The sequence below is a fragment of the Microtus oregoni genome, unplaced genomic scaffold (genome assembly GCF_018167655.1).
Source record: "Microtus oregoni isolate MIOR12 unplaced genomic scaffold, Mior012 000048F_ref0000485, whole genome shotgun sequence".
In the NCBI taxonomy this organism is placed as follows: Eukaryota; Metazoa; Chordata; class Mammalia; order Rodentia; family Cricetidae; genus Microtus; species Microtus oregoni.
The window spans coordinates 17,881,453-17,908,676 of record NW_024543222.1 but is presented as its reverse complement, the minus strand read 5'-3'; the positions used below and the strand labels follow the sequence as shown (position 1 = coordinate 17,908,676).

Sequence of the window (27,224 nt, the reverse complement as noted above, 5' to 3'; positions counted from 1 at the left end):
GGAGATGTGGCTGAGGGCAGAGCATCCGCCTAGCGGTCCCGGGTTGTTATCTGTTGAGTTTTTTATGTGTTGAAATGAGGGTAGTTTAGGTAGACTGGGTTGAATAAAATCGCTAATCTTTTCCCGTTTCTTTTAAAATAGTCTGCACGAAAGTTTTAAAATATGTATGCATCTTGTCTGTGTGGCCCGAATCCTGTCCTCGGGGACAGGAGGGGCTCTGTCCTGTTCTAGACACTGGATGAGCTGTGATGGATGCGTGGTTCTTTCAGATCAGCGGAGAACTCGGTGCTGGTGGGGTACAGAGAAGCCGCCTGACCCCAGCCTCCACCCTGACCTCTTGCACCTGGTGAAGGAACACTGCTAGCCAGAGAAGACGTAACTGGGACCCACAGCGGAACTCTACCCCCAGGGCTCACCCAGAAGCCTTGACTGAGGAGCGCTGACTAGCTGGAGGATGCAGAGGCAGGGGCAGTGCAGGAAGGAGGCAGCCCAAACAAAGGGTCGTATCTTGGTTTTTGGTTCTTTGGGGCAGGGTCCCGCTATGTAGCTCTGGCTGACCTGGAACTCACTGTGTAGACCAGGTGGTGACCCTGCTGGTTTTCAGAGTGGGGTGCTCGTGCCCTTTGCCTGCCCTGACCATCTGTCTGCCAGCTGCCACACTCCTCACTACCTTTGGGGTCAGTGATGGGGCCCAGCCAACAGAAGTCGGGAACTGAGAAGGGGCTAAGCAGGGAGACGGAGGATCTGAGAGACAGGAGCGCTGGAGAAAGTTAAAAATAGGATGATCCAGCCCAGAGCAAGGAAATGGGGCAAGCCTTGGCTGTGGTGGATGACTGACAGACAGGTGGAGAATGACTCGTGCCTCTCTTCAGGGCCCTGAATGAGAAGAAGCCACCATGGGCCTCTAGAGATACATTAGATTTCCTCTACCCTGGGATCTGGGATGCCAGAGCCCAGAGGACCAGCAGGGGTCTAGATTGGATGTAGCCCTGTGCCCAGGTGGCTACAGTCCTGGACCAGTGCCAGTTCCTGCATCCCCATGCCTGCTGCATTTTCTCCTCTGTCCTCCCCTCTTTATTCCCCCCCCCCCCCAACTCCTCCCTGGAACCTCGGTCCTCCCAGTAGTGGCTCTGCACTCCACGCCCTTTCCCCAGTCTGTCTGCCTCCAGAGTGGGGTTACAGCAAGGGCTCCAGCTTCACACTTGGTCTTTTGGCCAGTGATGGTGCCATTGAGCCAGTGTTACCCAGCCAGGCTCAACGGAACAAAGATAAGTGTCAGATACGTCAGAGGCTTCTCTGGCTTCCGTAAGTAAGGAATTAAGTCCCAGTGTCCGTGGCCCTGGACTCCCCCCACCCTTCATCTCTAATTTTGCTTGTTGGAAAGCAGAGGAGGGGTACAGTGTCATTGCTGGGACAGCGAGGAAGGGAGGATCTAGCTCCACCCACTGCCAGCTTCCTCACTGAGGGAGGGAAACCACACCCCTTCCTTCTACTTCCCTCCCTGGCCTAGGTGCTGTTCCGTCCCCAGCACTGGAACTGTCACACTCCAGAGTCTGTGTGGAGAGGATTGATTGACAGGAACGGTCACTTACAGAGAGGAGAGACACGGGTCGGTGTGAGCTCCATGGAAGCCCAGAATGTGATCTTTAATGTGGGCCCCTGGCCCTGTCTCCCCACCCCAGCCCAGATGACATATTTACAGGATGTGTAGGAACCCAGGTCCAGGCCAGGTGAATGCAGCCCCCCTCCCCCCATTTCCTCCTGGGTGCTGCCAGGCCAGGCACTGCTGGGGTGGGACAGATCACGGGAATCTTGTGTTCTTCATGTCCCCACCAAGGACACACGGACACATGTGGTCATGCCCTTGTATGCAGAGGCCTTCACAGTGGTACAGGGGTGTAGATCCACATGCCTGTGCCCAGGTGCACTGCCATCTGTGTGCAGGTGTGTCACCTAACGGAGGTCGCAAGGCATTCTAGCAACAATGCAAAATCCAGCCTTTTCCCTAGTGGGGCTGGTGGCCTCAGTCTGTCTTGTTGTCCCAGGACAGTGCCAGCTGGGGCTCAGTGCTGAGGACCCCACTGTAACCGACACCATCTGGCCATCCCAAAGGCTACCAACGGGTCCTAGGCTCCAGGGTGCCGCTGGGGCGGTCTAGAGAAATGAAGCCTTTTTTGTTTGCTTTGTTTTCCATGAGCCTTCCTCAAAGAGGCCTCAGAAACAGGGTGAACACAAACGGGCAACTCTCTGGCCCTGGGGTATCCAGAGCCACTACTTAGCCTGAGTGGGGTGTCCCCAAGAAGGGGGCTCCTTTCATTTGTGGCTTTCATCCATAAGGGAGCCTGCTCCGTCCTGCCTGTCCAGCTGGCTTTAAGGGCAAGAGGCCAGAGCTCATCCGTCCCACATGGGGTCCTGAAGGCAGGCCACAACAGACTGCGTGGGAGGGCTGAGCACTTCTGCCAGCCTTGGCCTAGCTCTCAGGCTGGGCTGCAGCTAGGACCAGAGGACAGACAGGGGAACTTCTGTAAACTTACTACTCAGCCTGTGAGTAAAGGCTTTGAGCAGGGGACTGTGAAGACTTCCCTAACAGCCTGTAGCCAACCTTGAGGCTTGCCCTTTCCTGGTGTCTCTTCTCTATCACAGGCACCGACCCTGGGGGCACCAGGTCTCCCCAAGTCCTCCGTGGGAGCTAGCCTGCTCTGGAACAGCCAGGCCACATCAGGGGGCACTTGAACCCTGAGACAGCCCCAGAATCACCCTTCTTGAAAGGGGAAAGGTGCCATTTTATTTTAGGGACTATATTTTCTATACCCCCAAATGCATGCACCCTGGCAGGGACAGGACGGTTGGTTTGGAATCAAAGACAGTCCGGGACAGAGGGCCCCGGCACCCATGAACTAGGCAGTGGGCACAGAACAGGCAGCTTTGGTTTGAATCAGCACTCTGACTTCTTCTAAGCTGGGTGGAGGCGGGGCACACAGGGCTGCTCAGCCCCTGCTGGGTTCCAGTGTGGGCCTCCCAGAGAGGGCTGGGAGGTCGCAAGGCCTCAGGCCTTCCAGACCCTCCTGTAAGTGTCAGAACATCCCTACAACTGCCCCTGGCCCCAGCAACCCCAAGGTTACATTCATCAGATAAAATCCATTGGGGAAAAAAAGAGAAAAGAAAGAGAAAAAACGTGTAGATCAGCTCCTTCCCTTGAGGTCCCAGAGAGCTACCACCCTGGTTCCAGCTGCCCGCTTTTGAAGAGGGGCCACCCAGCTGTGTCCACTGGTGGCTACCTGGCCCCACCAGGCACGGCTCCAGGCCCCACCCTGAGCTGTGGCGGTCTGTGACGATGGACGCTACATTCACAGGGGGAGACCTGGGCAAGGCCAAAGCCGCATGAGGTGGGGTGGGGAACTGGGCAGGAAGTGCCCTCCTCCAGGCCCCTCCCCCCGGGTGGTCTGAAAGATGGGGGCCACTGTCCCAACCCCCAACCCCTGTGCAGCCAGGAGTTGAAGGGTTTGGACCTGGAAGACATTTTTGCATGGTGCCTCCCTCTGTGGCAGGGTGGAGGCAGCCTCGTGGTTCAGGGCCGAGACGGTGGGTGCCAGGCTCGGAGGGAGCAGGGTGGCACTTAGGCCCCTCCGGACCTGGAATGGAGAGAGGGCATCAGGAGAGTACAGGAGGCTGGGCCCTGAGGGAGAGCCCTCCAGATGCCCCCCCTCCTCCCCAGAGGTCCTGGAGGCATCAAGTCACAGGCTGGCCAGGAGGGGGTCTGCAGAGGTCAGACAGCGGTGGCATGGTAGACAAAACAGATGGGACAGGACGCAGAGGGAGACCCCCTCCTAGGGGCAGGGGTGGCGGGGGCACAGTTCCAGCGCCCACCCGGCCATGGGACCTGGCTGTAGAAAGGACAGCTGAAGGTGGACCAGGGCCCAACAGGCGGGTGGGCAGGAGGAAGGGCCGGGGCGCAGGCTGCCCGCCAGGCTGCGGGACTCGGACCATCCCAGCTCCAGGTCAACAGAATGCAAGGGGACGAATGAAATGGAGACAAGGACAGCGGAAGGGATGACGTGGCCGGCATCACACTGCCCCCTGCTGGGTCGGGTCGTACCTTCCTCGACGGATGTTTCTTCAGTTGCCAAGGAGAGGACAGGCGGGAGGTGGGGGGTAGAAGGGGGAGAGAGAGAGAGAGAGAGGAAAAGTTGTGTGAACCTCCTGTTCTCTGAAGGAATGGCCTTCTATCCCAGGAAGACCTTCTGCCCCACAAATGGACCATGCAGATCTTATCCAGATTGGTGGAGGGTTCAGGTCCTAGCTCTGTCACTAAGTCGCACCATGACCTTGGGCCTCAGGGTTCTTCAGGCGCCCAGTATGGTGTCTAGAGCAGACCCTAACAGCAATGTCCTGGAGTTCATGGGCTGAATGTGGATAGGGACTGGGAGACATCTCAGACAGACCCTACCCACCTCAGTAGTTACTGTAAAATCTGGTGTTTAACTGTTCAAACAAGTCCCTGTGGGCTGATGTTTTAAGTTCTGGGTAAGCTAACCGGTCATGGAGGCCATTAGACTCCAACAGTCTGGGGTGCTGAACCCCCAAGCACCTGGAGGGGAATCTAGGGAGTATGTGTCTCTTACTTAAATCCCCAGCCCGTGCCGCCCAGGACGATGGCTGCGACCAGGACAGCCCCGGCGATGGAGCCGATGATGATGTTGGTGCCACTGGGACCTGGGGAGGAGGGCAGGGCTTGGTTGGTAGGGACAGGCACGGAAAATGGGCGACAGGGAGCACACCAGCCGTCTTCAGCCTCACCTTTATATCTCTCGGTCTCCCCGGTTGGAGGGGATGTGGGCAGGGGGTTGTGGATGCTGCAGTCTTTGCCCGTCCAGTCTGCCTGACAAATGCACTTCCCTTCGTTGCTGCAAACCTACAGGGGAGGTGGGGCCAGCACAGGTAAGCAAGGCCCTGTGCGTCCCTGCATGAGCCTCCTCCAGTGTGCTACCCCTGGCCTTCAGACACCCACCCCGTGGTGGGAGCAGATGCGCCGGTCCCCGCTGCCCGGGCAGGTGCTGAAGTTGAAGGCAGAGGCTGGCAGGCAGCGATGGTCAAGGCACAGCATGTTGGGCCCGCAGGCTGTGCCGTCCTCTACGTAGCTCAGGTCTGAGCCATCGGCTAGCTGTACGTGACCGCCCCTGGAGAGATGGGAGAGTCAGTCTCAAGCCCAGTCCCCTAGTCCCCCTCACACTTCATCTTCCCAGCCACGGCCCAGACAACACCTGCAGTCCAGCTCCTTGCCCTGGTGGTAGAAGGTGACGCTGCTGATGTCTCCCCCCAGGTCCCCTAGCCGAGGAGCTCCAGAGATGTTGACGCAGAGAAGGAAGCCACAGAGCACATCCCTGTTGGGGCGCACGGGGACAATGAGCCCAGATTTTGCCTCAGACCTGTGTTCCCTCCCCTCTGGGCCTCACGGCTCTCCCTAGAGCAGCCTCCACCTCTGTAGATCCCGAGCCCAGCTCCAGGACGACCCACAGAGCCCAGTGCCAGGATGCCCCATAGAGCCCAGCACCAAGATGCCCCACAGAGCCCGGCGCCAGAATGCCCCATAGAGCCTAGCACCAGGACGCCCCACACAGATGGCTACTCACTGCTTATTGCACTGGACCCAGCCGGATCCCTTGCGCCCACAGTTCCCACGCTCTGTCCCCTCCACGTTCAGCTTCTCATAGCAGAAACGATCTGCAGCCGCTAGAGAAAGAGAGAGGAAACATCCATCACCCCACAGACTCCTGGGTCCCCTCTAGAGCGGCATCTCCAAAACTCTGCCTGATCCCTGGGCTTGATGCCCAGGGTTCTCAGAAGCCACACATGTTCAACCAGAAGCGACCCCAGCTCAGCTCTCAATTCTAGGTTCTTCCCCCAAACCTATGTTCCCCATACCCAGCTGGACTCACCATGGCCCCAAAGGGCTTGGCACTGCCGGTCCCGGGTTTTACAGCGGCCTCCATAGCAACGGCCCTATGACCCATAGGAAACAAAGTATGAAGACACTGGAGGATCAGAGTGGAGACGAGGCTGCAGAGTTCAGACAGAAGGACCCCCTCCCCCGGGGGGGCCCCATCCCTCATACCTGTTCATGATCACAGTAGTAGCCATCCAGCTTGTGAAGGTTAGGGGGACACTGTAGAGAGAGGGGCTGGCTGAGCAGGGTAGCCCAGGCCTGAGCTATCTGAGGTACCCGGGGAAGAATGTAGGCAGCAAATTCTTCCCAAAGGGGCCTCGTGTTGCAAGGCTCTTCCACATCAAAGACAGGGGCCTATTTGGCTCTGAGGATTTGACTGGTAAATCCCTAGGCTTTTGCCGGCTTTTTCAGTTTCTTGCACCCATTACCCTGGAGGCCTGAGATTTAATTAACCAACGTTACTACCCACTAGATCCCTCGCGTACACTAGACACTGGCTCTAGGCAGTAGGAGTACCAGCCTGACTACAAATGCTTGTTTAATGACCGAAGGAACAGAGCTAGGATGCTCGAAGGACCCCCTTCTCAGAGAAAACAAACAAACAAACAAAACGCTGAGACTGGTTAGCGGCGGTGTAGCCAGCGGCTAAGCAGAGAGGGCCAGAGAGGGGCAGAGAGGAGTCAGCTCTTCAAACCCAAACCTATAGGGGAAGGGGCTGTCTTGCGCGACAGGTTTGGCAGACCTGGCTTGAGTCGCCGGTGCAGGTCTCTGCGATGTCACACTCATTCACCGCTTCTCGGCAGGAGACACCTCGTGGCTCGTACTAGGAAAAGCATGAATGTATTTTTGGAAAGGATAAATATCTCGCCGCTGCCCTCCCAGGGTATTCTACTGTCCTCCTGGAACCTGGCTCCCAAGGCCAGTTTCTTATTTCCTGTCCCTCTCCGCCCTCAACAACTAAGGGTAACTTCCCGCGTTCCCCCATCACTCCCCAGACCTGGCCCACCCAACCCCCTGCACCGTTGACGCTTCTTTTGGGGTAAGCCCCGCCCACACACACTGCTCCTCCTCCCTCCCGCCTCTTGTCTAGGGCATCCAATCGTTTCTTTGCTCCTGGCCCCACCCTCCTTCCCGTGCTCTCTTGGTCCTTCTCACCTTGCAGCGGCGACAGCAGAGCCCATCGCTGCACATGGCGTCGTGAGTCAGGGTGCACTTCTTGCAGCAGTTGCCACCCGCCCGGCTGCACTCCTGAGAGGAGCGGGGAAAAGCGGGAAGGCGGGCGAGCCCTTATCCTTGATCCTCCCCACTCGGTACTCTCCCTTCCTAGAGCCCGGGCCCACACCGGAGACCGCCCAGACCGCTCACCTGCACCGAACCACAGTCGCATTCCTCCCCCGCCTCCACGAAGCCGTTCCCACACTCGGGAGGGTCCAGGAGCTGAATGAAGGGGAAGGGGATGTCGGGAGCCTGGCTGGGACCCTGCCCACCCCATCTCCACCCCGCTTCCCGGCTCTCCGTGCTGGTACCTTGAGGGGCTTGTTGAACAGGCAGCTCCCGCCTCCCTCCTGCAGAAACTGATTGTATTCGTCGATGCTGCAGCGCGAGAACTTGCGGGGCAAGTAGAACCTGGGCAGGTGTGAAGGGACTGTGCTGCTGGGGGGCAGCCCTCCAGTCCTCCCGTGGGGGACTTGGTTATCACCACAAGGAGGCTGAGGAACTGCCCGGTGATTGCACGACAGTCAATCCCACATGCCCATGTAGGAATGGGTGGAGGACACCACTTGGCGCTCGCTTCACTGAACGTTTGGGACCGAGAGCTCAGTGTGGAAACGCTCCGAGGGACCGCAGCTCGCACGAGGCCCGGGCGCCTCCCAGTGGCCAGAGAGCGCGCTGCAGTCTAGCCAATTTGGGTGTCCTCGCCTCCCTACGCTGTTTGCAGATATGTATTCTTGGAATCCTGAATGGTCTCTTGAAACCACCTATCCAGACTGCCATTGCTCCCCAAAACCCTTCCCCAAGTCTTTCCCCAAGAACTCACCCAGTGTCTTCCATGATGCAGCCCAGCCAGATGTCTGGACATTTGCAGTCCCCTATGAGGTAATTTGGGTACACATGAGATAGGGTGACCCCTCTACACTTCAGGAGGGGCTGGGTGTGTCTGACACGGCTGTAGGCTTCAGGGTCGGTACCTGCCGAGCTCCGGTGTTTATTCCACATCATGCCCAAGTTCTGCCCTAGCGTTTGGGCCAGGGTCACTGCCATAGCGCCCATGTTGCCGTACTAGTGGGGGAAGATGGAGCACAGGATGTCTACATCCTTCCGGTCGCCGCTGCGTCTTAGCAAGCTGCCCTCTTGGCCTCCCAGCCTTGACCCTCTGCTCACCTCGTTCACGCCTCCACCCCGGGACAGCGAGCAGATGCCCCCCACGTAGGCTGCCCCACTGCTGGTGCTCTGGAAGGTTCTACCCCTAGAAGGGAGAGAGGTGTCAGGAAGGCTTCGCAGAAGTAGCAGTGAGTCCCAGCCCATCACGTCATCCTGGTGGTCTCACACCAGCCCCCTTCTGTTTGGGTTCATTCACCCGGAAGTCAAACCAGAGGTCCGAGGGCCTCGAATTGTGCTCGTCCCTCACTAAGGTACTGGGTTGCTGAGGTAGGGATGCTGGGCAGTCTGGCAAGAGAAAGGCAAAGAGCACATCCCTTGCCCAGCCTAAGAGGCAGAGGACACTCAGCTGGTACATGAGGCTGGGAGCAGGTGTCAGGTGCAAGGCAAGCCCCACCCGCAGACACCGACTCCGCAAAAGTCTCCTGACACAGGCAGTCAGAACAAGCCAGCCGGCAAAAACTGGCAGGGTGTTGCGTGGGGACTCACGAGAAGAGGTGGGTGGCATCACTGGGCTCAGGTAGACCCTCCCGCCGGTAGACCATAAGCCGGGCCAGGGTCTCCAGTAGGTCATCCTGCACCTGGATCTTGTCGCCATCTGCCCATGTTTCCATGGCAACCAGCACAATTCTTGTGTTGAGCTGCTCCTTGTATATCTGGGCCCAGAGAGATGAGGGGGGTCTGGAGGGAAGGTGCAATCTATATTCTCAAGAAATGGGGGCCAGTGACTGACAATGACCCCTGAGTGTCTGGCTGTGTGGTGGGGGAAGGAAGAGGAGAGGGGAGCAGGGGTGCTGCTTACCACATCTGCCAGGTTCACAACAGACTTGGCGAAGTTGCTGGTGAGGACCACCGACTGCCGCATCTGCTCGAACTGCCGAGAGAGGTGAGGAAGAAGGCGAGGCTCCCCTGGGCCTCTCCTCCCAGGGTCCCCCTCAGCCTAGGAACTTACCAGCTGGTGGTCGTTGATGACAATCAGCTCTACATACTTGGTCTCGCTGTGCACCGTGGGGTGGCCCCTGCGGACCTGGAGGGCGGGTGGGCACTTGGAATCAGTCCCCTCCACGTCTGGGCTCAAGGCCAAACCATGGGCAGACTTGTCAGGAGGGGGCATTCTGGTCTCCAGTCAAGGACAGTGCCAGCCCCTAACTGGCAGAAAATACCACCCCTCCCAGCCTGGAAATGAGGGCAGAGGACATACAGTATCTGAGGGTCCCCAAAATGGGGACCTGTGTAGACACCACTGTTAGGGAGGAGTTGAGGGGCCCTTCTGGGAAGTAGTTCCCTGGCTCCTGGCCCCATGGCTCTGAGGTCCTCTTTGCCCAGCCATAGGTGGGGATGACCTGCCCTGGACCACAGTCTAAGGTCTCTGCAGCCCGAGGCTATGCGGGCCCCGTACCTGCCTTTTCCTTCTCAGCCTGGGCCAGGTGGGAGGATCAGACTGGCCAGGGACAGCAAATAGGCAGCCTGTGGGGAACAGTAGGTAAGAGGGGCCCAGCTGTCCAGCCCCACCCGCTTCCCCTCCCTTACCTGGTTCCCTGCATCCGAGGGGGGCTGGGAGGAGAGGGGTCCGGTAAATGAGGTGGGGAAGGGGTCCCTGCAATGAGGGGAATGAGTTCTTGGGGAGCCAACCAGGTCTGCTCTGGGCCCAGATTGGAGGCAGCTCCAGCCCTTCCCCCACCCCACCCTGGGGTGACCCAGAACTGGCCAGAGCTCCCATGTCGGATCTGATCTCCTAGATGCTCAGATTCCAGGGTCAAGACCTGGGGGTGCCCTGAGAGACAGGGGCAAAGGACACTGGAGCCCAGGGAGAGGTCACTTGGGGGACAGAGGGGACATTGGAGATGGGGGCACAGAAGGCAGGACCCAAAGCTGGGGTCACCCAGGGCAGTGAGGCTGAGGTTACTGCAGGGGAGGAGGAGGCACCACAGCTGTGGGGGTGGGGGAGTAGTCCCAGCATGTACAGCCGTCAGGAGGGCAGGAAGGCCTGGGCAGGCTTGGCTTACCTGTGGGGGTCCCCATGGCCCAGCCATCTCCTTGGGCTCTATGATGTAAGTCAGGTTTCCATCAGAGAAGACCCCACTGTGGAGACAGGCAAGGTTCTGCTCCATCCTGGGCCAGGTAGAGCCCTTCCCCCACCCCACTGCCCAGCGCCTCCCCCGCCACACTCACTGCAGCCCCTGGCAGGTGGAGAGAGCAGCGAAGGAACTTGGGTTGCCTCGGAGTTTCCCGTGGTAGTAGCAGTGGTCTCCAGCCCCCTAGGGAGCAGCGGAGCTGTGAGTGAGGACACCCTGGCCAAGCACAGGACTAGGAGCACCGGGGGATCTAAGCTGCTGGGCCTGCTAATTCCTCTGTCACTGTGAACAAACTCCTAACACTTTCTGGGTCAGCTTCGTCTACCCCTTAAAATGAGGACATTGGGCCACAGCAGCAGCTCCTGGCTATTTGTTGGGGCTGGTGAGGGATCCCAGTCTCCTCTGAGACCAACAGATGGCTCTTACATAGTACCTGCCATACGCCGGGCCTTGTGCGGAGCGGTCACATACAATGTGTCATTTAACCAGAACCTGCTGTAGATGCACCCCCAACCCTGGTGCAGGAGCTCCCAGTCACATGTGGTCTGCAGCTGAGGGACTGTGTCAGCATGGGTTCTCCTGACCCAGCTCATAGGTCAGAGGGGACCAGTCACACCCGCCTCTCCCAGCTCCGCTTCCTGGGAATTACTTGTGCTCCAGTTCCAGAACAGGCTTGGGGGGGGGGGGAGCTATTTATAGACACTCATTCATCTTTGTTCAGGCTCCAGGGCCTCCAGGACTGGGACCCTAGTGTGGCAGGCATCCGGGACTCCCAGGGCAAGAGGAGGCATTTTGATCTGCTGCTCAGGGGAGGGCGGAGCTCTTGCCTAAGATGCACAGGGCCCTGGGTTTGATCCCCAGCACTCCCTAAGCAAGGGAGGGGTTGTCATTCCAAAACTCCCTCCCAGGAGATTCTGGGGATATAGCTAACACGGCATAACAAGGACCCAATTACACCTTCGTGCAAGGGAGGAGGCTGAGGAAGTCAGACCTCAGCCTGAATGAGGGGAGGCTCAGGGACCCACATCACCCAGTCAACCTGCCCTTTCTAACTGCTGATCCCCCAAGCCTCTACGGTGGGGAGGGATGGGAGGTCCCCAGACACCAGGCCATGCTGAGTGTGCCCTTGACATACCTCCACCAGCCAGCTCCCTGTCCTCCCCAGTTCTCTGTGCTGGGGTTCTGAGGATCGAAGCCCCCCACATGCCAGGCCAACCCCCCCTCTGATTCATACTTCTACCGCCCCACCTTGGCACCCATAACCATGGAGCAAGTGCCTCTGTCCCACTCGGTCCCTTCCAGAGTCACTCACAGTGCTGTGTTGAGTTGTCCCCTCCCGGCTGAAGTGGCGTTCCACATACTGGGAGGATAGAAGGTGGCTGAAACAGCAGGAAGGAGGGTCACTTGGTGAGGCCAGGCCCTGCTTAGGTCCCACTCCAGCTAAGAATACAAGTCCCTTAGTACCCCCCGCCAGCCAAGCCCCACTGCCCGCTGCCCTCTGCCCACCCTCTGGCTCCAGGCTCCACTCACTGGTTTAGCTCCAGGTCCAGGGTGAAGTCGGAGTCGAAGGCTGGGATGACGAAACTCACCTGGGCCAGGTGCACGGGCTGGCGTGGGGAAGGGCAGAGAGGAGTCAGCTTGAAGCTGGGGTGGGGAACCCCAGAGGATACTTGGGGAGGGGCAGTCGAGCTCCAGCAGCTGAGGAGACCCCTCTCGGGGGTTCTTGTGCTCTGAGAGCCCATTCCTTTCCTGGGTATAGCTGTTCAACCTGACCACAGCCCACCTTCCACCCAGGTCCCGAGAGCCCTCTGGCTACCTTCTGGGTTAGTCTCCTTAAGAATCATGGCCTCATGCTAGGTTCTCAGAGCTGTTGGTAGGGCCACCCCATCATCACTGGAATGGAAGGGAGCCCCTAGACATTCCACAGAAAGGCGGAAGGGTCCCCAGCTTATGGGTGGGCAGGGGAAGGGAAGCAGGCCCCAAGCCCAGTCTACAAAGGACGACTTGGGTTCTCAGACTCATGGAGCAGGTGGGAATTGACCATGGGGCCCTGATGCTGGACAAGGGCAGGTGCCACTTTGAAGAAGGGTAGAGCTCCCTCCCATACAGCACCAGCCCATTGCCCTCTGCCTGCCCAAAGCAGCTCATCTTTAATATTTCAATTCCACAGTTAATTTTTAAACACGGAAGTTTTCCTGATAAATTTTTCAAAGGGGCATATGCAGTGGGGCTGGGAGGTTCCAGGTTACCATGGCAATGGACTAGGCCTGAGCAAGATGGCTGCCCTCTCTGCCTGGGTGCCCAGCTGCTTAGTGGGTAGGGGTGGGAAAATAGAGACATCAAAGACTGGAGGGAAAGCTTCACCCCACTCCCAGAGAAGGGCAGCGGAGCTTGGGCTAAGGGGGAGCTGGTCTGAGAGTTACAACCACTTAGGGGACACACCCGGGGCCCAAGCCCCACCCCAAGCTGGCAACTCGGCTTTGGTCTCCCAGAACACTTGGAAAGGTCTGTGGGCTGAATTCAAGGGTTGGAGTCTGCCTCCTACCCCATCTATTTAGGAGGGTGGACCTCAAGAGTCAGGCAAGAGCCTTGCCACTCTCTCTGTCCAGGTAGGAGTGTCTATTCTTTTACTTTCCTTTGTATTGGAGAGCACCTTGCAGGACGAGAACCCTGATACTAAGGTCAACGGGTTTCCCAGCCCATGCCTAGTTGACTCCTCTACCACCTAGCCACAACTAATCCATTCTGAGCACTGCACAGGGCCCATGTAATGGTGAACTGCTTAGGGTCATGCATTGGTCTGAAACCCTTTATGACCACTGCTATATTTGATCTCTCCAACAACCCCGTGGGACAGCTGCTCCTGTCTTTCCTGACAGCTGGGAACCAATGCACAGAGACACTAACTGGTGAGACAAGGCCACACAGGTAAGAGGCGTTAATGCCCTGTGTGGTGGTGCAATCCACAATCACAGTACTTGGAGGATGAGGCAGGGAGATCATGAGTTTGAGGCTAGCCATAGTTCCAGGTCAGCCGTGGCTCCACACTGAGACCTTGTCTCCCAAACAGAAAAGGAAGAAAAACAACAACAACAACAACAAACAAAACAAGGCTGATATACAACCTCAGAGAATATATAGATATCTAAGGTCTTTCTTCTACAGAGATGACAGGAGATGGAAGTCGGCCCAGAGGCCTGGGAGGCTCTGGGAATGTGGGCAAGGAGAAGTCAAAGGCCAGGGCCTGGGAAGACAGACCTGTGAGCCCAAGGACATAGACTCACCCCATCCCAGGCCATCTGAGGTTCCAAGCTCCACCCCAAGCCCCCAGAGCATCGATCAGACTCAAAATAGAAAGCCAAGGGCAATGAGTTCTTGCTGCCTCCCCCCCAAGCCCTTAACCTGGCCAAGTCTGTTGTCCCCTCTCCTAGGCCTGTCTTGGCTCTGGTCCTCGCTCCTGCACCTCTGCCAGGGCATCTCTGGACGGCTTCTGCTTGTCTGTCTGTCTCTATCCTGCCAGCCTGGAGAAGTTGCTTTCCAGGCCCCTTCCCTTGATCCTGTTAGGGATGGCCCAGAAGCCTCCCTGAGCCCCAGATGTTCCCTCTGACGAAGGCAAGGTGAGTGCAGGTCAGAGCTGGGAGGCTGGCTTTGCAAGGGCCATGCTGATGCCATTGTGGGAAAAGCAGTGAGAGACGCCGTAGGGTTCTCTTTCTCCAATACCCTGCAGCCAGTGAGGCTCAGCCCCAGGACACACCACCCTTCTGCAGTGGACATGGGGCTCAGCCAAGACAATACCGGCCATGAGGGGGATCTGTACAGGCAGTGGGAGCCAGCTGAGAATTCAGACACCAAGGCATGTCGGCCTGGCCCAGCTCAGTCCACTCCTGAAAGGGAGCACCTGATAATGCAAGCCCAGAATACCTCAGGCACTGGGATGCTGGCTCCAGAACCTGCAAGTCCCTGTCAAGCTTTTGGCCAGTGCTCTACCAAAGCCAGTGGTTCTCTGTGCCAGGCTGGCCCACTGTCCCTGCAGCAGCCACAGCCCTGCCTCCTCCCATTACCTTCAGTCCCCAGGGCCTTCCAGACATGAGGTCACAGCAACTGCACCCCCATGCCCCAGCCTCTCCTGCTTAGGACTGCTCTGGACTGGACATGACCCCATGCCCCGCGTTTGCCTCTTACGTCTTGGCGACCGTGGCACTTAGGTGCTGTGTTCATTTGATCTCACCCTGCCTGGGCTGGCAGGTCCACAGGGAGCAACACCAGATGGTGACAGGCCCAGGGTCATGCTGGGGAGGTGCCAGGCCAAGTCTCACTCCTGGGCTGGAGGCTGTGTCTGCATGCCAGCTGCGGTGACCTGGCAGGTCCTTCCTGCGTCCCAGGCACCTGCTTCTGGCTGCCCAATGCCTCACTTCCTCCGTGCCCCCCAGCAGGTTATAGAACAGAGAGGAGGACAGCCGTCTCTGTCTCAGACTTCCAATCTCCGTGGTAGGAAAGGGGAGGCTAAAGACCACCAGAATTCTAGGGTGCTCCAGAAAACTTGAGTTGCAGAGTTCTGCTCCCCACAGCCTCCAGGTACTGCCCCCTCAGTACTCTGAATCCCATCTCCTCCAGCTCCTCATCAGCTGAGCCAATGCCTGCCAGTCCCCAGAAGGCTCAGCCCACTCACAGATCTCAATCTCTAAGTGTCCAGTTTTTCTATTTCTTTCTTTTTTGTTTTGTTGATTTTTCAAACAGATTTCTCTGTGTAACAGTCCTGACTGTTCTGGAACTCACTCTGTAGACCGGGTTGGCCTCGAACTCATAGAGATCCGCTGCCTCTACCTCCTGAGTGCTGGAATTAAAGGTGTACACCACCACTGCTTGACTTAAGTATCCAGTTTTTACACACACACACACACGCACAAACACATAAATACACCACACACAGACATATGCACATATACACTTACACACATGCACACACACACATACATAATCACTAATTCACCTTTTAATGACCTTTAGTCCTCTGGGGCAAGGGCTATTGTTCCCTTTCCCCCATCTAAGTGCTCAGCACTCATTGGGGTGGATGGACAGTATAAGACCTAAGGAGCCATTCACCCCTATCCTCAGTGTCTCTATGGGTAAAATGGGGTGTCACAAGCATGGTATGAAGCTCAACTAAACACATCATTACAGTCAGGGTCAGTAACTGCAGTATGGAGGACCTCCGCAGCCTGACAGCTGAACGGGGCTTCGAGGGTAAAATACTTCCTTTGTTTCCCTCCTGCGATGGGGACAAGAATGGTGGCTTTGTGTTCCGGATCTGCTTGGAGTGATTTACCTGTGAGGGTCTCACTGCACTCTCTAAGCTTGGAGACACTACCACCTCTTGGGACTGGCGACAGCAAATGGAGAAGGAGCCCCTCATCCTACAGCAACCCCCTGCCTCAGCAGCCACCAGCAAAGGTGGAAAGGCCCATTCATCAACAGGGCAGCAGGCCACAAACAAGAACAGGTGCACAGATTTCCGATGACTGGGCTTGACCTAAATTTTTGAGGACGGAGTCACCCCTTACAGGGTCATCAGTCCCTCTGGGGACAGACTCCGGACAGCTGGGCTCCTCGAGGCAACCGGGAGGATGCTTGGGTAAGGTCAGGCCCACAGGCTAGAGTCTTGTGGGAGGACTGCAGAGGTCACCTCTTCAACCCCCACCTGGAGCTGCACAGGTAATAACCCCCAGATGCCTTGTCCTTGACTTCCAGCCACTTTATTCCCATCAGAGAGCCACAATACTTCTCTGCCATACACAGCAAATCACAGCATGGCCTTGTGTCTGGGGGGCCTGTGTCCCTGACCTTGTCCCCAAGTCCGTCTTGCATGGATTGGGGCCTCGTTCACTTGCCCTCAACTCCTGAACAAAGACATACCACGGCAATGGCCGCTCTGGCAGTTAGTTCTTCAGTATGCTCTCCCAGTGACACCTGGTGCAGGTGAGAGTTATCAGCAGGCCTGGGACCCCAAGTCCTGACTTTGCTTGCTGCCCACAGCCTATCTTCCCTTTGGTCCCCCAAGGAGTCTGGGTTTCTCAGGGCCAGGCAACAGCTTCATGGGCTATGGACTCAGTCAGCTGACTTTCTCTGCTCAGATGCACTTAAGCAGTGAACCAACTCAACTGCACACAACGGTCCTCTTATCTTCCTCCCTTGTCCCTTAGCTACAGGCTCCCTCAGACCATGGCTTTCTAGGTTTTCAGGAGTTCTTGTTATCATCACCCTGAGTTTAGGAATTAGGACAATGAGACTCAGAAAGGGGGCATAAGAGCCTCCAGCCAGAGCAGGTTTCCTGTGGCCAGCACAGGCCTTACCCTGCATCACCGGGGATGGTACTGATAAGACCCAGGCTGCAGTGCAGTCCTCCCCTCCCCCCAGGAGAGGGTCTGGGCAGAGGTAGGGTACCTCCTGTTGAGTTCTGACTCTATCAGTCCTGCACTTCTGACCCTGGGAAGCAGTGCCAGGTGTGTGTGTGTGTGTGTGTGTGTGTGTGTGTGTGTGTGCGCGTGTGCGCGCATGTGTAGGGGGTTGCCAGGACCTGGTTCAGTCAGGGGACTTTTTGGACATGCATGTGTCCTCTGTCCTTCCAACCTGAACCTGGGAGAATTGGAGATGTTGCACCTCAGACCCAAATTCGGAAATTCCTGGGCTTGGAGAACACCACTCCTATCACCGGTTTAAGGTCTATCAACTTTGGGCAAGCCTGAGTCTGCGCTCGCTCTTCTGAAGAGAGGGGCAGAAAGAAGCATCTGTCTATGGATTAAACAATGCAATTAATATGTGTGCAGCACTCAGTAGAGAGCCTGGCCCAGAGGAGCCATGGCCTTGGCTTTTTACCTCCCCTACCCACCTGAACAAGTTTCTAGACTTTGGAAACTGAGGGATGGAGATGCCAGGGCCCCAAGAAATTCCTCTGGGGCAGATGCATGAGGTCCCTATAAAGGGTCTCAGGCCTAGAGAAACCTCCACTGGTGAACAGCAACCACAGAACTCTCCACTCCCACACCTCAGCTACTTCGTACGTGTTGGATTCAGTTGACTGCAGAGACCCAACTTCACACACATGCTAACCCACTTACCCAGCAGAAGCACATCCAAGGCGCCCAGCCCAGCCCCACGGCCCTGCCCCATCTCGCCTCATAGTCTGGGCCTGCTGTGCTAACAAGAACTAGCTGGAGGCACAGCCTACCCAGCCGGAGGCCCCCACTTTTCATCACCCATGCGACCCCACAACTTGGACATCCTGTAAAGCTCAAGCCAGAGTCTCAGGGGTCAGGCAGGGTCAAGTCCACTGGGGAGAGCTCAGTTCATAGAAAGCTACACTAGGAACCAGACAGCGGCCAGGTTACCCTAACCCTGGGCCTGGGACATCCCTGAGGCTCACTCAGCTTCCCACCCTGGGTGCCGGAGTGGGCACCGAAGCTGGCCTCTGCTCCCCGCTTATCCCTGTAGCAGCTGCCAACTCAGGACCATTAGCCCCCTCCCCTCTCTTCCACGACAGGGCCCTGAGCGATGGTCCATCTATTATGCATGCTCCTTCCTGCTCCAGTCCATTTCTCAGCTACTCCCCACCCCTGCACCCCCCTTGCCCCCCCTTTCTTAAGGGCTTTTAACCAAGTACATTAGGCAGGGCCAGACGCCAGTCTCATCGGTTCCCCTCCTCCCTCTGCCCAGCCCAATTCACCTCCCACCACTCCCAGCTGCCCCAACTTCTCCTCGTTGGGTTCACCCCTCTTTTGAATCTCTCTCCACCTCCTGTTCCTGCCGGGCTCCACTCTCCAGCCCTCTGCCGCCCCTGTTGGCCTGGCTAACTTTCAGCTTCAAGCTGCTGGAGAGCTCAGGCATGCTGAATGAATATTCCATCTGGGTGATTTTTGTTCGCATGAGCTTAATTAATTATTAATTGCACTTAATCTCCTTCATTCCTAACCTTCCTCTGGGAGGCAGGGGCCCAGCCGCTTGAAAGGGACAGGGCACAGGTAGAGCTGGCATTTGCAGATGAGTTCTGGGCCGCGGGGCATTTTTGCAAGGCCCACCTTCAGCTAGGACAAGAAGGCTAAGCCTGTGTGTGCCCAGTGGGAAACTGAGGCAGAAGTAAGCATCACACTGTTCCAAGAAAGTCCACTGAGGGTGGCTTTGGTGGGGCTTAGGAGCATGAGTCCCTGACTGGGCACTTAGCTGCATGGTGCCGCCCTGCCCCCAAGACCTGTTTTAGACAGAACCGCTGATTCTGGTGGGCACTAGGGACTGGTTGAAGGATGACCCCAAGCAAACTGAAACCTGAGCATGCCAGTGTCTATGGGTGCGCGGGGCAGGGGGGTTCCACAGTGATTGGAGGGGCCTGGAGCTGGAGAGTCCCCTCGTCTCCACTGTGAGGCTGCAGTCCTACCTGATGGACCACTACTCGGAAAGGGAGGCGGCAGAAGCTGCAGCCTCGGCGGGTGGCACCGAACCCTGGCTACTTGGTGGACTGGGAGGCCTCTTCCTGCTCCCTGACCTCACCACACAGCCCCACTCACCGTCCCCCTGGGAGGATCCTGGCGGACCCTGGTGTCCACTTGCTGCTTTCGGACCTCTCCCCCGGTGCTCTCCCTTACCAGCCGACTGGGCTCTGTGACCTCGGGGCCCTCTGGCCTCTCTGGGCTCCCCACCTGGGCTGAGCTCCTCCAATGCAGAGCTCCACTGGGACCCAGGGCCCCAAGACCTGAGAAGACAAGGCCATAGCTGCAGGCATATGCCCTCCATGGGGCAAAAGACTTGGGATGGGGGAGCACGCCCCAGCCCCCACTCGGTCGCAGCCCTTGGAGCCCAGTGGGCATACGGGTAGGTGGATCTAGCTGCCTTGCCAAGGGAAGAGCCCCACGGGGAGGGGGCCGAGAGCTTCATTCTGCCCAACAGTCACGACTGCCCCCCCACCTCCAAACCCGCAGAGACTTGCAGAGTCCGCCGGCCAGCTTCAGGGGGATGGTAGTGGTAGGGCCAGCAAGATCCGGACAGGTGGGTGGAAGCACCTTCCCTCCTCTCCCGCTCCCCTACCCTCCCGCGCTCGGGACCCGCTGTCACCCGGAACACTGCAGGAAAATGTGGCTGCAGCAGAAACCGCCGCAAAAGCCCGGGGCACGGGCCGACTAGGGGCGCGGGGGCAGGGACCAGGCGGTCAGGGTCACTTACCGGGCGGGGGGAGCAGCGGCAGCAGCAGGAGAGCCGCGATCGCCCAGCGCCGCAGCCGCCTCATGGTTCGCTCATAATCCTCCGGGTCCGGGGGCTGCGGCTGCGAGCGGCGCGGGGAGGGAGGGAGGAAAAGAGGGAGAGAGGAGGGCGGGGGCGGGCAGCGCCGGCGGCGAGAGGGCCGGGCGTGCGGGCCGGGCGGGGGTCGCGGGTGGGTGGCGCGGGGCTCAGCGAGCTCTGGCTGTGGCCATCCCGGCGGGGCCGCAGGGCCGGGTTAAGAGGCGAGCGGCGAGCACGTGAGCTTTGGGCCCGCCCCCCGCCCCCCAGCCGGGCCCGGGCCACCGCTGCGGTAGGACAAAGGGGGCACCGCCCGGGGACCCTTCTTCCCGACACTCCCTCAGCAGGTGCACCCCATCCTACCACCCCTCCGCAACCACCCCTTCGCTTAAGGATCTGCAACCCGTGGATTGGCAGGTGGAGGCTGGCCGGGTGAAAAGGGTCGTGAGCTCTAACTCTGGGAAGTCCCGTCTGGGGAATTGGGTGTGGGGTGTGGCAGATGATCCTGGCGCTCCTCCAGGGCTTAGTACTCTTGAATGGGGTACCCCAGCCCCAGTGCCTCTGCTGACAGAAGGTTGTAGCATTTGGTAAGAGAGGGCTCTGTGGCGTGAGGGACAGAGGTCCTCTTTGAACACCTACACACACACACACCTCGGTGCCTCCTTCAGGACCCCTAGATCATCTATAGCAGAGGTGCTCAATGCAGCCCTCCCACTCCCTGCCTAAATCTGCTCCCCAGGCTGCCTTCTCTTGACAAAGAGGCCCTGAGTTCCTCAGGTGGGGGACATTCCAATCCTTCCCCCTAAACAAAACACAAACTGACCAGGTCGTTTACATAAGACCAGCCTGCTTCCTTTGTTTCCTTTGTCGGGATCTTATTTAAGGAGCAGAAGTTACTTGGAGCCGCCAGATGTATACGTCTCTGGTCCGCTTAAGCTGCTCTGGCTATAAATTACTTGTGACCCACCTTCTCAGCCATGTCCCCAAGCCTCACTGCCCCAGCTGAGCCTTTAAACCCACTTCTTGGGTTTCTTGGACAAGAGAGATGCAATGTCAGGGGCTGGGATCTTTGACCTCTTGGAGAGATGGAAGAACTCAATACCTGGCTGAGATGTCCAGGAGCACGTGGGACATGACACGGGTCCCTGCCTCTGATTGGTGATGTCTGGCCTGGGGACTGAGTACGCATGGTTGTGTGGCTACCGCTAGGCCCCATTGTGACCTCTGAAGACCGTGGGCATTTTTATACCAATCCTTGGGAACCACAGGTGGCTAAGGAATAAGAGTGGAGACAGGAAACCCCTTCCTGGGTCCTCTGCTCCCTCAGGGCCTCTGCTGGGGACTGGGGAGCTGCCTCTAGCTTGTGACAGCACCCCCCACCCCCAGCTCTATTTTAGGCCCAGGAGAGGTGAGAAGGCGATTTCCCAGGAGGCACTGACATCAATGCTGGGAATGAGGTGACTTCCCCCTCCCCAACCACCTGCCTCTCCAGCCCCAGATGCTTAGCAAAACTGAGCAAATTCTTCCTTCCCTCTGGAAACATCTTGAAAATCTCCAGGATGCTTGGGTGAAGGGGCTTCTGGGAAGAGGGCCCTACCATGTGGTTTCCCCTCGAAACTCAGGTTTCCGAGATGGCAAGATTGTACACCCCGTTTTACAGAACTCTAAGTCCCCCAGCTGCTAATGAGAGGTGTGTGTCATAGGCAAGAGTCCCATTCCTCACTGGTTAAGCCTGTCCCCACCCCTGCCTCTCTGCAGATTCACAGGGGACTGGTACATATGATTCCTAAACTTCCAAGCCACTTGGTATGCCAGACCTGAGAGTGATGGTCCACCCCACCATGCGTCAGGTACCATGGCACACTGGCAGACCCTGACACAGTAAGCCTTCAGACAGACTAGGTGGGGCTTTTCCACAGTGGAGGGCCCTGAGGCTGAAATCTCCGTCTGTCCATCCATCTAGGCCCACACAGGGAGTCTGAATCCAAGGTTGAGTCACTGTAGTTTCTGACTCCGATACCTTTGCTTCTCCTGGGGAATCTTTCCTGGCCCTGAGCGACATTGTTTTTTTCTGGTGGCACCCTAAACCACTTTGGGTTCAATTGTATGACTCCTTGGCCCCCAAATCACTTATCTTTTGGGTCCCTGGTTCTTTGTGGACCCATTTTTTTTTTTTTTTTTTTTTTTTTTGGTTTTCGAGACAGGGTTTCTCTGTGGCTTTGGAGCCTGTCCTGGAACTAGCTCTGTAGACCAGGCTGGTCTCGAACTCACAGAGATCCTCCTGCCTCTGCCTCCTGAGTGCTGGGATTAAAGGCGTGCGCCACCACCGCCTGGCTGTGTGGACCCATTTGGATGTCTTGACTGTCCTATGACTCTGTCTCACTTCCCAAAGCAAGGTTCTGTCACCCATCTTGAGCCCTCTCAGCTCTGCTACAAGGTGTCTGGCCAGCCGAGCTGGCTTTGGATTTCCTTTCTACCCCCATGGGTCAGGAGCTATTTCTGTCTTCAAACTGGTGGCCCTCCTGTTGGGAACTTCAGAAAAACAGAGACGGTCTCCCCTGTTAGACAGGTTCCTGACAGAAGTTGCTGTTTTCTTCTCGCATTGGGACTTGCCCGTGCCCCTCTTTAGAGTTGCCTATGGCATCCCTACCCCAGTGCCACAGCTATGGCCTGCCACTTTGGCTTCCACCCAGCCAAGGGGTCTCCTTGGCTAACACCTCTTCTGTCCTTATGCCGCACCTGAGGTCCCATTTACCCTCATGAGAGGGAGAGGTCTACTCCCCTTTAGAAACTCCACACTAGGGGCCCTTCTCCATGTACCTTTTTCTGCTCTTAGGCAACTCTCTCCTCAAGTTTTCCTTGAAAAACTTGAGGGCCAAGATGGGTGGGTGAAGGGCCCAGATCTTGCTTTGGAAGCTTCAGGTAGGGGAGGTTGACATGTGACAACCTGGGCATGTGACAGACAGGGACTGCTGCTGATAGAGCCACTCTGGCCTGGTCCCCAGTCTGGAGCCTACACCATAGATTGGGTCTGTCCAGGGGACAGAATGAATGATGAAGGGGATAAGAATAGGCCTTGAGTGTTAATTTATTTAAATACTAAGAGTTCAAGGCCAGCCAGGGCTAGTGAGCCCTTGTCTCAAACAAACAAAAATATTATTGGAGCCAGACGTGGTGATGCCGTTAGTCAGTTGGATCGCTATATATCAAGTTCCAGGCCAGCCAAAGCTACATAGTGAGACCCTGTCTCCAAAAAATAAATAAATAAGGGACTAGGCCTTGAGGCTCTAGATTGGGATCCCAACCCTGGTTCCCTCATGTATTCATATTTCACCCTTCTGCCTCCAAGCTCACAGGCTTCAGAGACAGACAGACAGACAGACAGACAGACAGACAGAGTGAGCAGCAACAGCTGAACTCCATGCATTTACAGAGTCTGAGGCATAGAAGAGGGTTCGTTGACTGGACCAGAAATAGAGGGGTGAGGAAGAAGCAGCTCCTTGTACCTGGTGGAGCACCCATGGGCCTGGTGGAGCACCCGTGGGCCTTGTGGAGCACCCGTGATCCACAGGCTTGCAGGCCTCAGAGACCTCTCTGCACATATAGCTAGGATGGCATGGTTCTGAAGGGTTGGGACCAGGAAGTGCTGTGGCACTTGGACAGGAAGTTCATCTTGCTTCATCTCAGACCCAGCCCAGGCAGACTGCTCTTCTCCTTTGGGCAGCTGCCCCAAACCTGCTGCTCTCATTCCAGTGGCTCTCTGGGAACCTCTGCAGCACTCGGGCCTTATCCAGGGAGAAGGAAGCTGTTCCAGGATCCCCAACACACCAGCCTGTGAGGGACTTACAATCTCAAAGGTTCAACTGTCCCTTTTCTTCCCTGGAGACTGGAGACAGCCTCAAGAGGACCTGGGACAAGAGTGACAGTGACCCTTAGCAGCCTTAACCACCTTTTATTTTTTTAATATTTTATTTTGAGAGAGTCTCATCTCAGAAATCCTTGGCTGGCCTCAAACTTGCCATGTAGCTGAGGATAACCCAGAACGCCCACCTTTTAAAGACTGGGATTGTAGGTGTACACCAGCACTCCTGGATTGGACAGTGCTGGGGCTTGAACCCGTGGCTTTGTGTCTGCTAGGCAAACACTCTAAGGATTGAGCTATGTCCTCAGTTGTTCTTCACCTGCCATTTATACCATAGACATGGATAGAGGTTGTAAGACAAGAAAAAGCCAGTCTAAGTGTGTGGAGGGAAGAGTCCACGCCAGTCTGTTGAGACAGTGTGCCAAACACCTCACACGTGCAGTTTGGGGCTTTTCATTTCCTGATGGAACTACCACGACTTTCATTTTCTTTTCTCTTTTTTTTCCTCTTTCTTTCTTTCCTTTTCTTTGTTTCTTTCTTTCTTTTCTTTTTGTTTTTCAAGACAGGGTTTCTCTGTGGTGATCCATCTGCTTCTGCCCCCCAAGTGCTGGGACTAAAGGCCTGAGCCACCACCGCCGGGCGACCTTCATTTCTCAAAGCTTATGGAGTTATGAAGCAAGACCTGGACTTAAACTTAGGTCCAGGTAGCTGCAAAGCTCATAATCAGGGCTCCCAGGCACAGTCAGACGCAGTTCAGTGGTGCTGCAACTGTCCAGCATGTGCAGGTCTCTAGGACGAAGCCCAGGGAACACTAAGGGACAGCCACAGAGGCTGAGTGGACCCTGGCGAGAAGATCTGGACCTCACTGGGCTAGACAGCGGCTGGAGGAGGGACAGCGGAGGCAGGTGGCTGAATTGAGTGGGCCAGGAAGACTGAGAGAGTGAGGGTGTGGAACTTGAATTTAGCTGCAGCCAGTGACAGAGCAACTCAAGAACAAAAGACAGAGGGAACCAGGTCTTGTTTTGAGGATGTAGTCTTAGGTAGGGCAGGAGGAGACTTGATGAGGTGAAGGTATTTCACCACTGGGAGGGACTCAGAAACCATCTTACTCACGCCATTCATTCATTCATTCATTCATTCATTCCTCCCTCCTCCCTCCCTCCCTCCTTCCTTCCTTCTTCCTTCCCTCCCTCCCTCCCTCCCTTCTCTCTCTCTCTCTCTCTCTTTCTTTTTAAATATTTTTTAAGACAGGAACTCACTATGTAGCTCTGGCTGTCCTGGAACTCACTACTTGACCAGGCTGACCTTGAACTTGGGAGATCTGCTTGCCTCTGCTTCCCAGGTGCTGGGATTAAAGGTGTGTGCCACCGCACAGCTGGACAGGAGTTTGTTTGTTTGCTTGTTTTGTTTCATTTTATTTTTCAAGACAGGGTTTCTCTGTGTAGCTTTGGAGCCTGTCCTGGAACTTGCTCAGTAGACCAGGCTGGCCTTGAACTCACAGAGATCTGCCTGCTTCTGCCTCCCAAGTGCTGGACAGGAGTTTTTTTGACAGCAGGTGAAAAATTTCTCTCTACAGCGGAATTAAAAGTACCAGACAGGACAGGGAAGAGTGGACAAGGTAGGGACAGGTGCCCCGACCACTCTTGGTCCCAGGTCAGGCTGCAGGAGGTAGTGGCATTCACACAGCCTCATTTTGCAGGGATCTAAGTTGTTCTCCAGTTCTGTGGACAGCGGTCAGCTGGGCCCTAACCTGCCTTGGCTCACTAAAGGGCAGACTGGAGACCGACACACGGCACTCTAGCCTGGCCTCTTTGCTCTAAGTTATGAACAAATTTATTGACAGGTCCTGAGCCAGGATTGTAAAACTTAAATAGAATAAAAAGGACGAACGGGGTGTCCGAGGAGGCTGGTGCACACAGTTGCTCTGTCTCCAAACTAACAGCTCAGGTCCTCACCCACAGCCCCCCTTTCTTCCTCCAGAAAGAGACAGAATAGCACCAGACTTCTGGCAGCTTCAACATTTAAAGAGACAAACACACAGGCAGAGACGGTGAGAAGGACCACAACACAAACTGTAATAAAAAAAAAATAGTGGCCAAGGAATCGATAGCAAGCCCATTTCTGTCTCCAGATTAATGGCTAGGCTGTAAGAAATGGGAGGAGGTCCTGCGGGAGGGAGGGAAGAGGGTGACGCACACTTGGCAGGTGAGATGCTGACCCCGGAACAGCAGTGTTCTTGGTGGGAAGCTCAGACTAACTGGGGTGCAGGGAAGAGCTGAGAGGGCTCCCCAGAGGGCCTCCAGCCTCGGTCTGGGCTCAGGGGAAAGGTTGGTGCGGGGTTCCAGCTAAGTGCATGGGGGAGGGAGCGCTGGGAGCACCGCAGCCCTAGCCCCTCCTCTGCTTCATATGTTCCCGAGGATCTGTGGGAGCGTGGGGGGCTGGGGGAGGGGACACAAACAGCCATTTCAGAAAGCGGGAGAGACCACATGCTAGTGGGGAAGGAGGCTGCCCTGGGGGTGGGCAATACCAGCTAACCCTTGGCTCTGGGAGGAGGCAAGTCTAAGTGGGGGTGGGGCGGAGTGGTGGTGGCAGGAAGCTGGGCCACACTGCTCCAGCTTCCCTGTGGTCCCTCTCATGCCAACCTGTCTCTGTGGGCAGCTGCTTGTGGCTGGACAAACCTACTGCTGAGTTCTGTAGGCTCTCACTCGTGGATGGAGGTAGAGGGCATTCCCAGTTCGGAATCCTCCAGTCAAAGCCCAGGCAGATTGGCGGTGTTTTTGTAGCACAGAGCTGAGCGCTGAAGTCGCTTGCTTGTACCCCAAAGGTCTGGGACTCCTGGCTCTTTTTGGGGTGGTCTTAGGCTTTGGTCCTCCTTGTCCCAGTCAGCCCTGGTCAGTGGGCAGAACCAACATAGGTATACCTGGATCTAGTCCTGCTATTTGGAGTGGTCTCTGGGGTTCATAGGAGCAGCCTTCTGCCAGCACTGAGCAGGGGCTGGGCCTGGGAGACAGGGAGACAGGACACTTGGAGAGGCTGGGGCCCCCAATGAGATCCTATACCAGCTGGCAGAGAGTGGGGAAGCAAGGGGGAAAGTGAGGGAGTGGTGGAGACCTTAAGGGGAGCTGGTCAGTCTGCTGGGGAAGAGCACCAGGGTCGCTCACTCAGAATCCTCAGATTCTGTGGGCCGTCTTCCCATAGGCCTGGGTCTGTATGGACTTTGCTGGTCTGTCTGAGGGTTGCCAGAGAATGGGGTCTCGAAAGTTCTGTGGGTGGCCAAGGGCAGCCAGGAGGCTAGGTGTCTTGACCCAGGATGTGGAAGAGGAAAGGAGAAACCATATCTGCTACCGCAGAGTCCGGAGGCTCTTGGGACAAAAGATGAGGTGGTTTAGCCAGATGGTCTCTGGCTTCTTCTCAGCACTGCCACCAGGGAACTGAGTCTTGCGTTGGTGGCCAGAGAGTGCCAGGTAGGGGTCAGAGCGGAGGTCCATGAGAGTGAGCTGGTCAGAAGGTCCGCGCAGGGCGGGGGCATGTACAAACACCACACCGACCCTGACACCTTGCTTCTAGTCCTGGCACCTCACCAAGCCTCTGCGGGTTCAGCTGGTGCCATTCTGCTCTGGGATACCTGGAGTCCGGAGGCCACTTCCCTCCTTCATCCCTGAGATGAAGGCTGGCTAGGGGGCGGAGTCCTAAGACAGAGTGG

General features: G+C 56.7%; 1 protein-coding gene across 2 annotated transcripts; it reads right to left on the bottom strand.

The window, feature by feature from the left end:
* Positions 1 to 1,616: 1,616 nt before the first annotated feature.
* Positions 1,617 to 19,836, bottom strand: Adam11 (ADAM metallopeptidase domain 11). 2 transcript variants are annotated; one of them, XM_041635816.1, is made up of 27 exons: positions 19,606 to 19,834; positions 18,954 to 19,138; positions 11,929 to 12,005; positions 11,711 to 11,777; positions 10,496 to 10,581; positions 10,330 to 10,405; positions 9,854 to 9,920; positions 9,723 to 9,790; positions 9,276 to 9,350; positions 9,126 to 9,197; positions 8,813 to 8,979; positions 8,327 to 8,411; positions 8,134 to 8,224; positions 7,983 to 8,034; positions 7,471 to 7,570; positions 7,310 to 7,381; positions 7,100 to 7,192; positions 6,687 to 6,767; positions 6,113 to 6,163; positions 5,937 to 6,000; positions 5,631 to 5,730; positions 5,262 to 5,381; positions 5,009 to 5,177; positions 4,798 to 4,912; positions 4,623 to 4,713; positions 4,097 to 4,114; positions 1,617 to 3,632 (listed from the first exon to the last, which is right to left on the bottom strand). In XM_041635816.1, the coding sequence occupies exons 1-27, from the start codon at positions 19,667 to 19,669 to the stop codon at positions 3,617 to 3,619; spliced, it is 2,322 nt and encodes a 773-aa protein (XP_041491750.1). In that variant the 5' UTR covers positions 19,670 to 19,834; the 3' UTR covers positions 1,617 to 3,616. The 2 variants fall into 2 exon arrangements, with proteins under 2 accessions (XP_041491750.1, XP_041491749.1); XM_041635815.1 differs by lacking the exon at positions 1,617 to 3,632 and having other exon boundaries at positions 3,646 to 4,114; positions 19,606 to 19,836.
* Between the last annotated feature and the right edge of the window lie 7,388 nt (positions 19,837 to 27,224).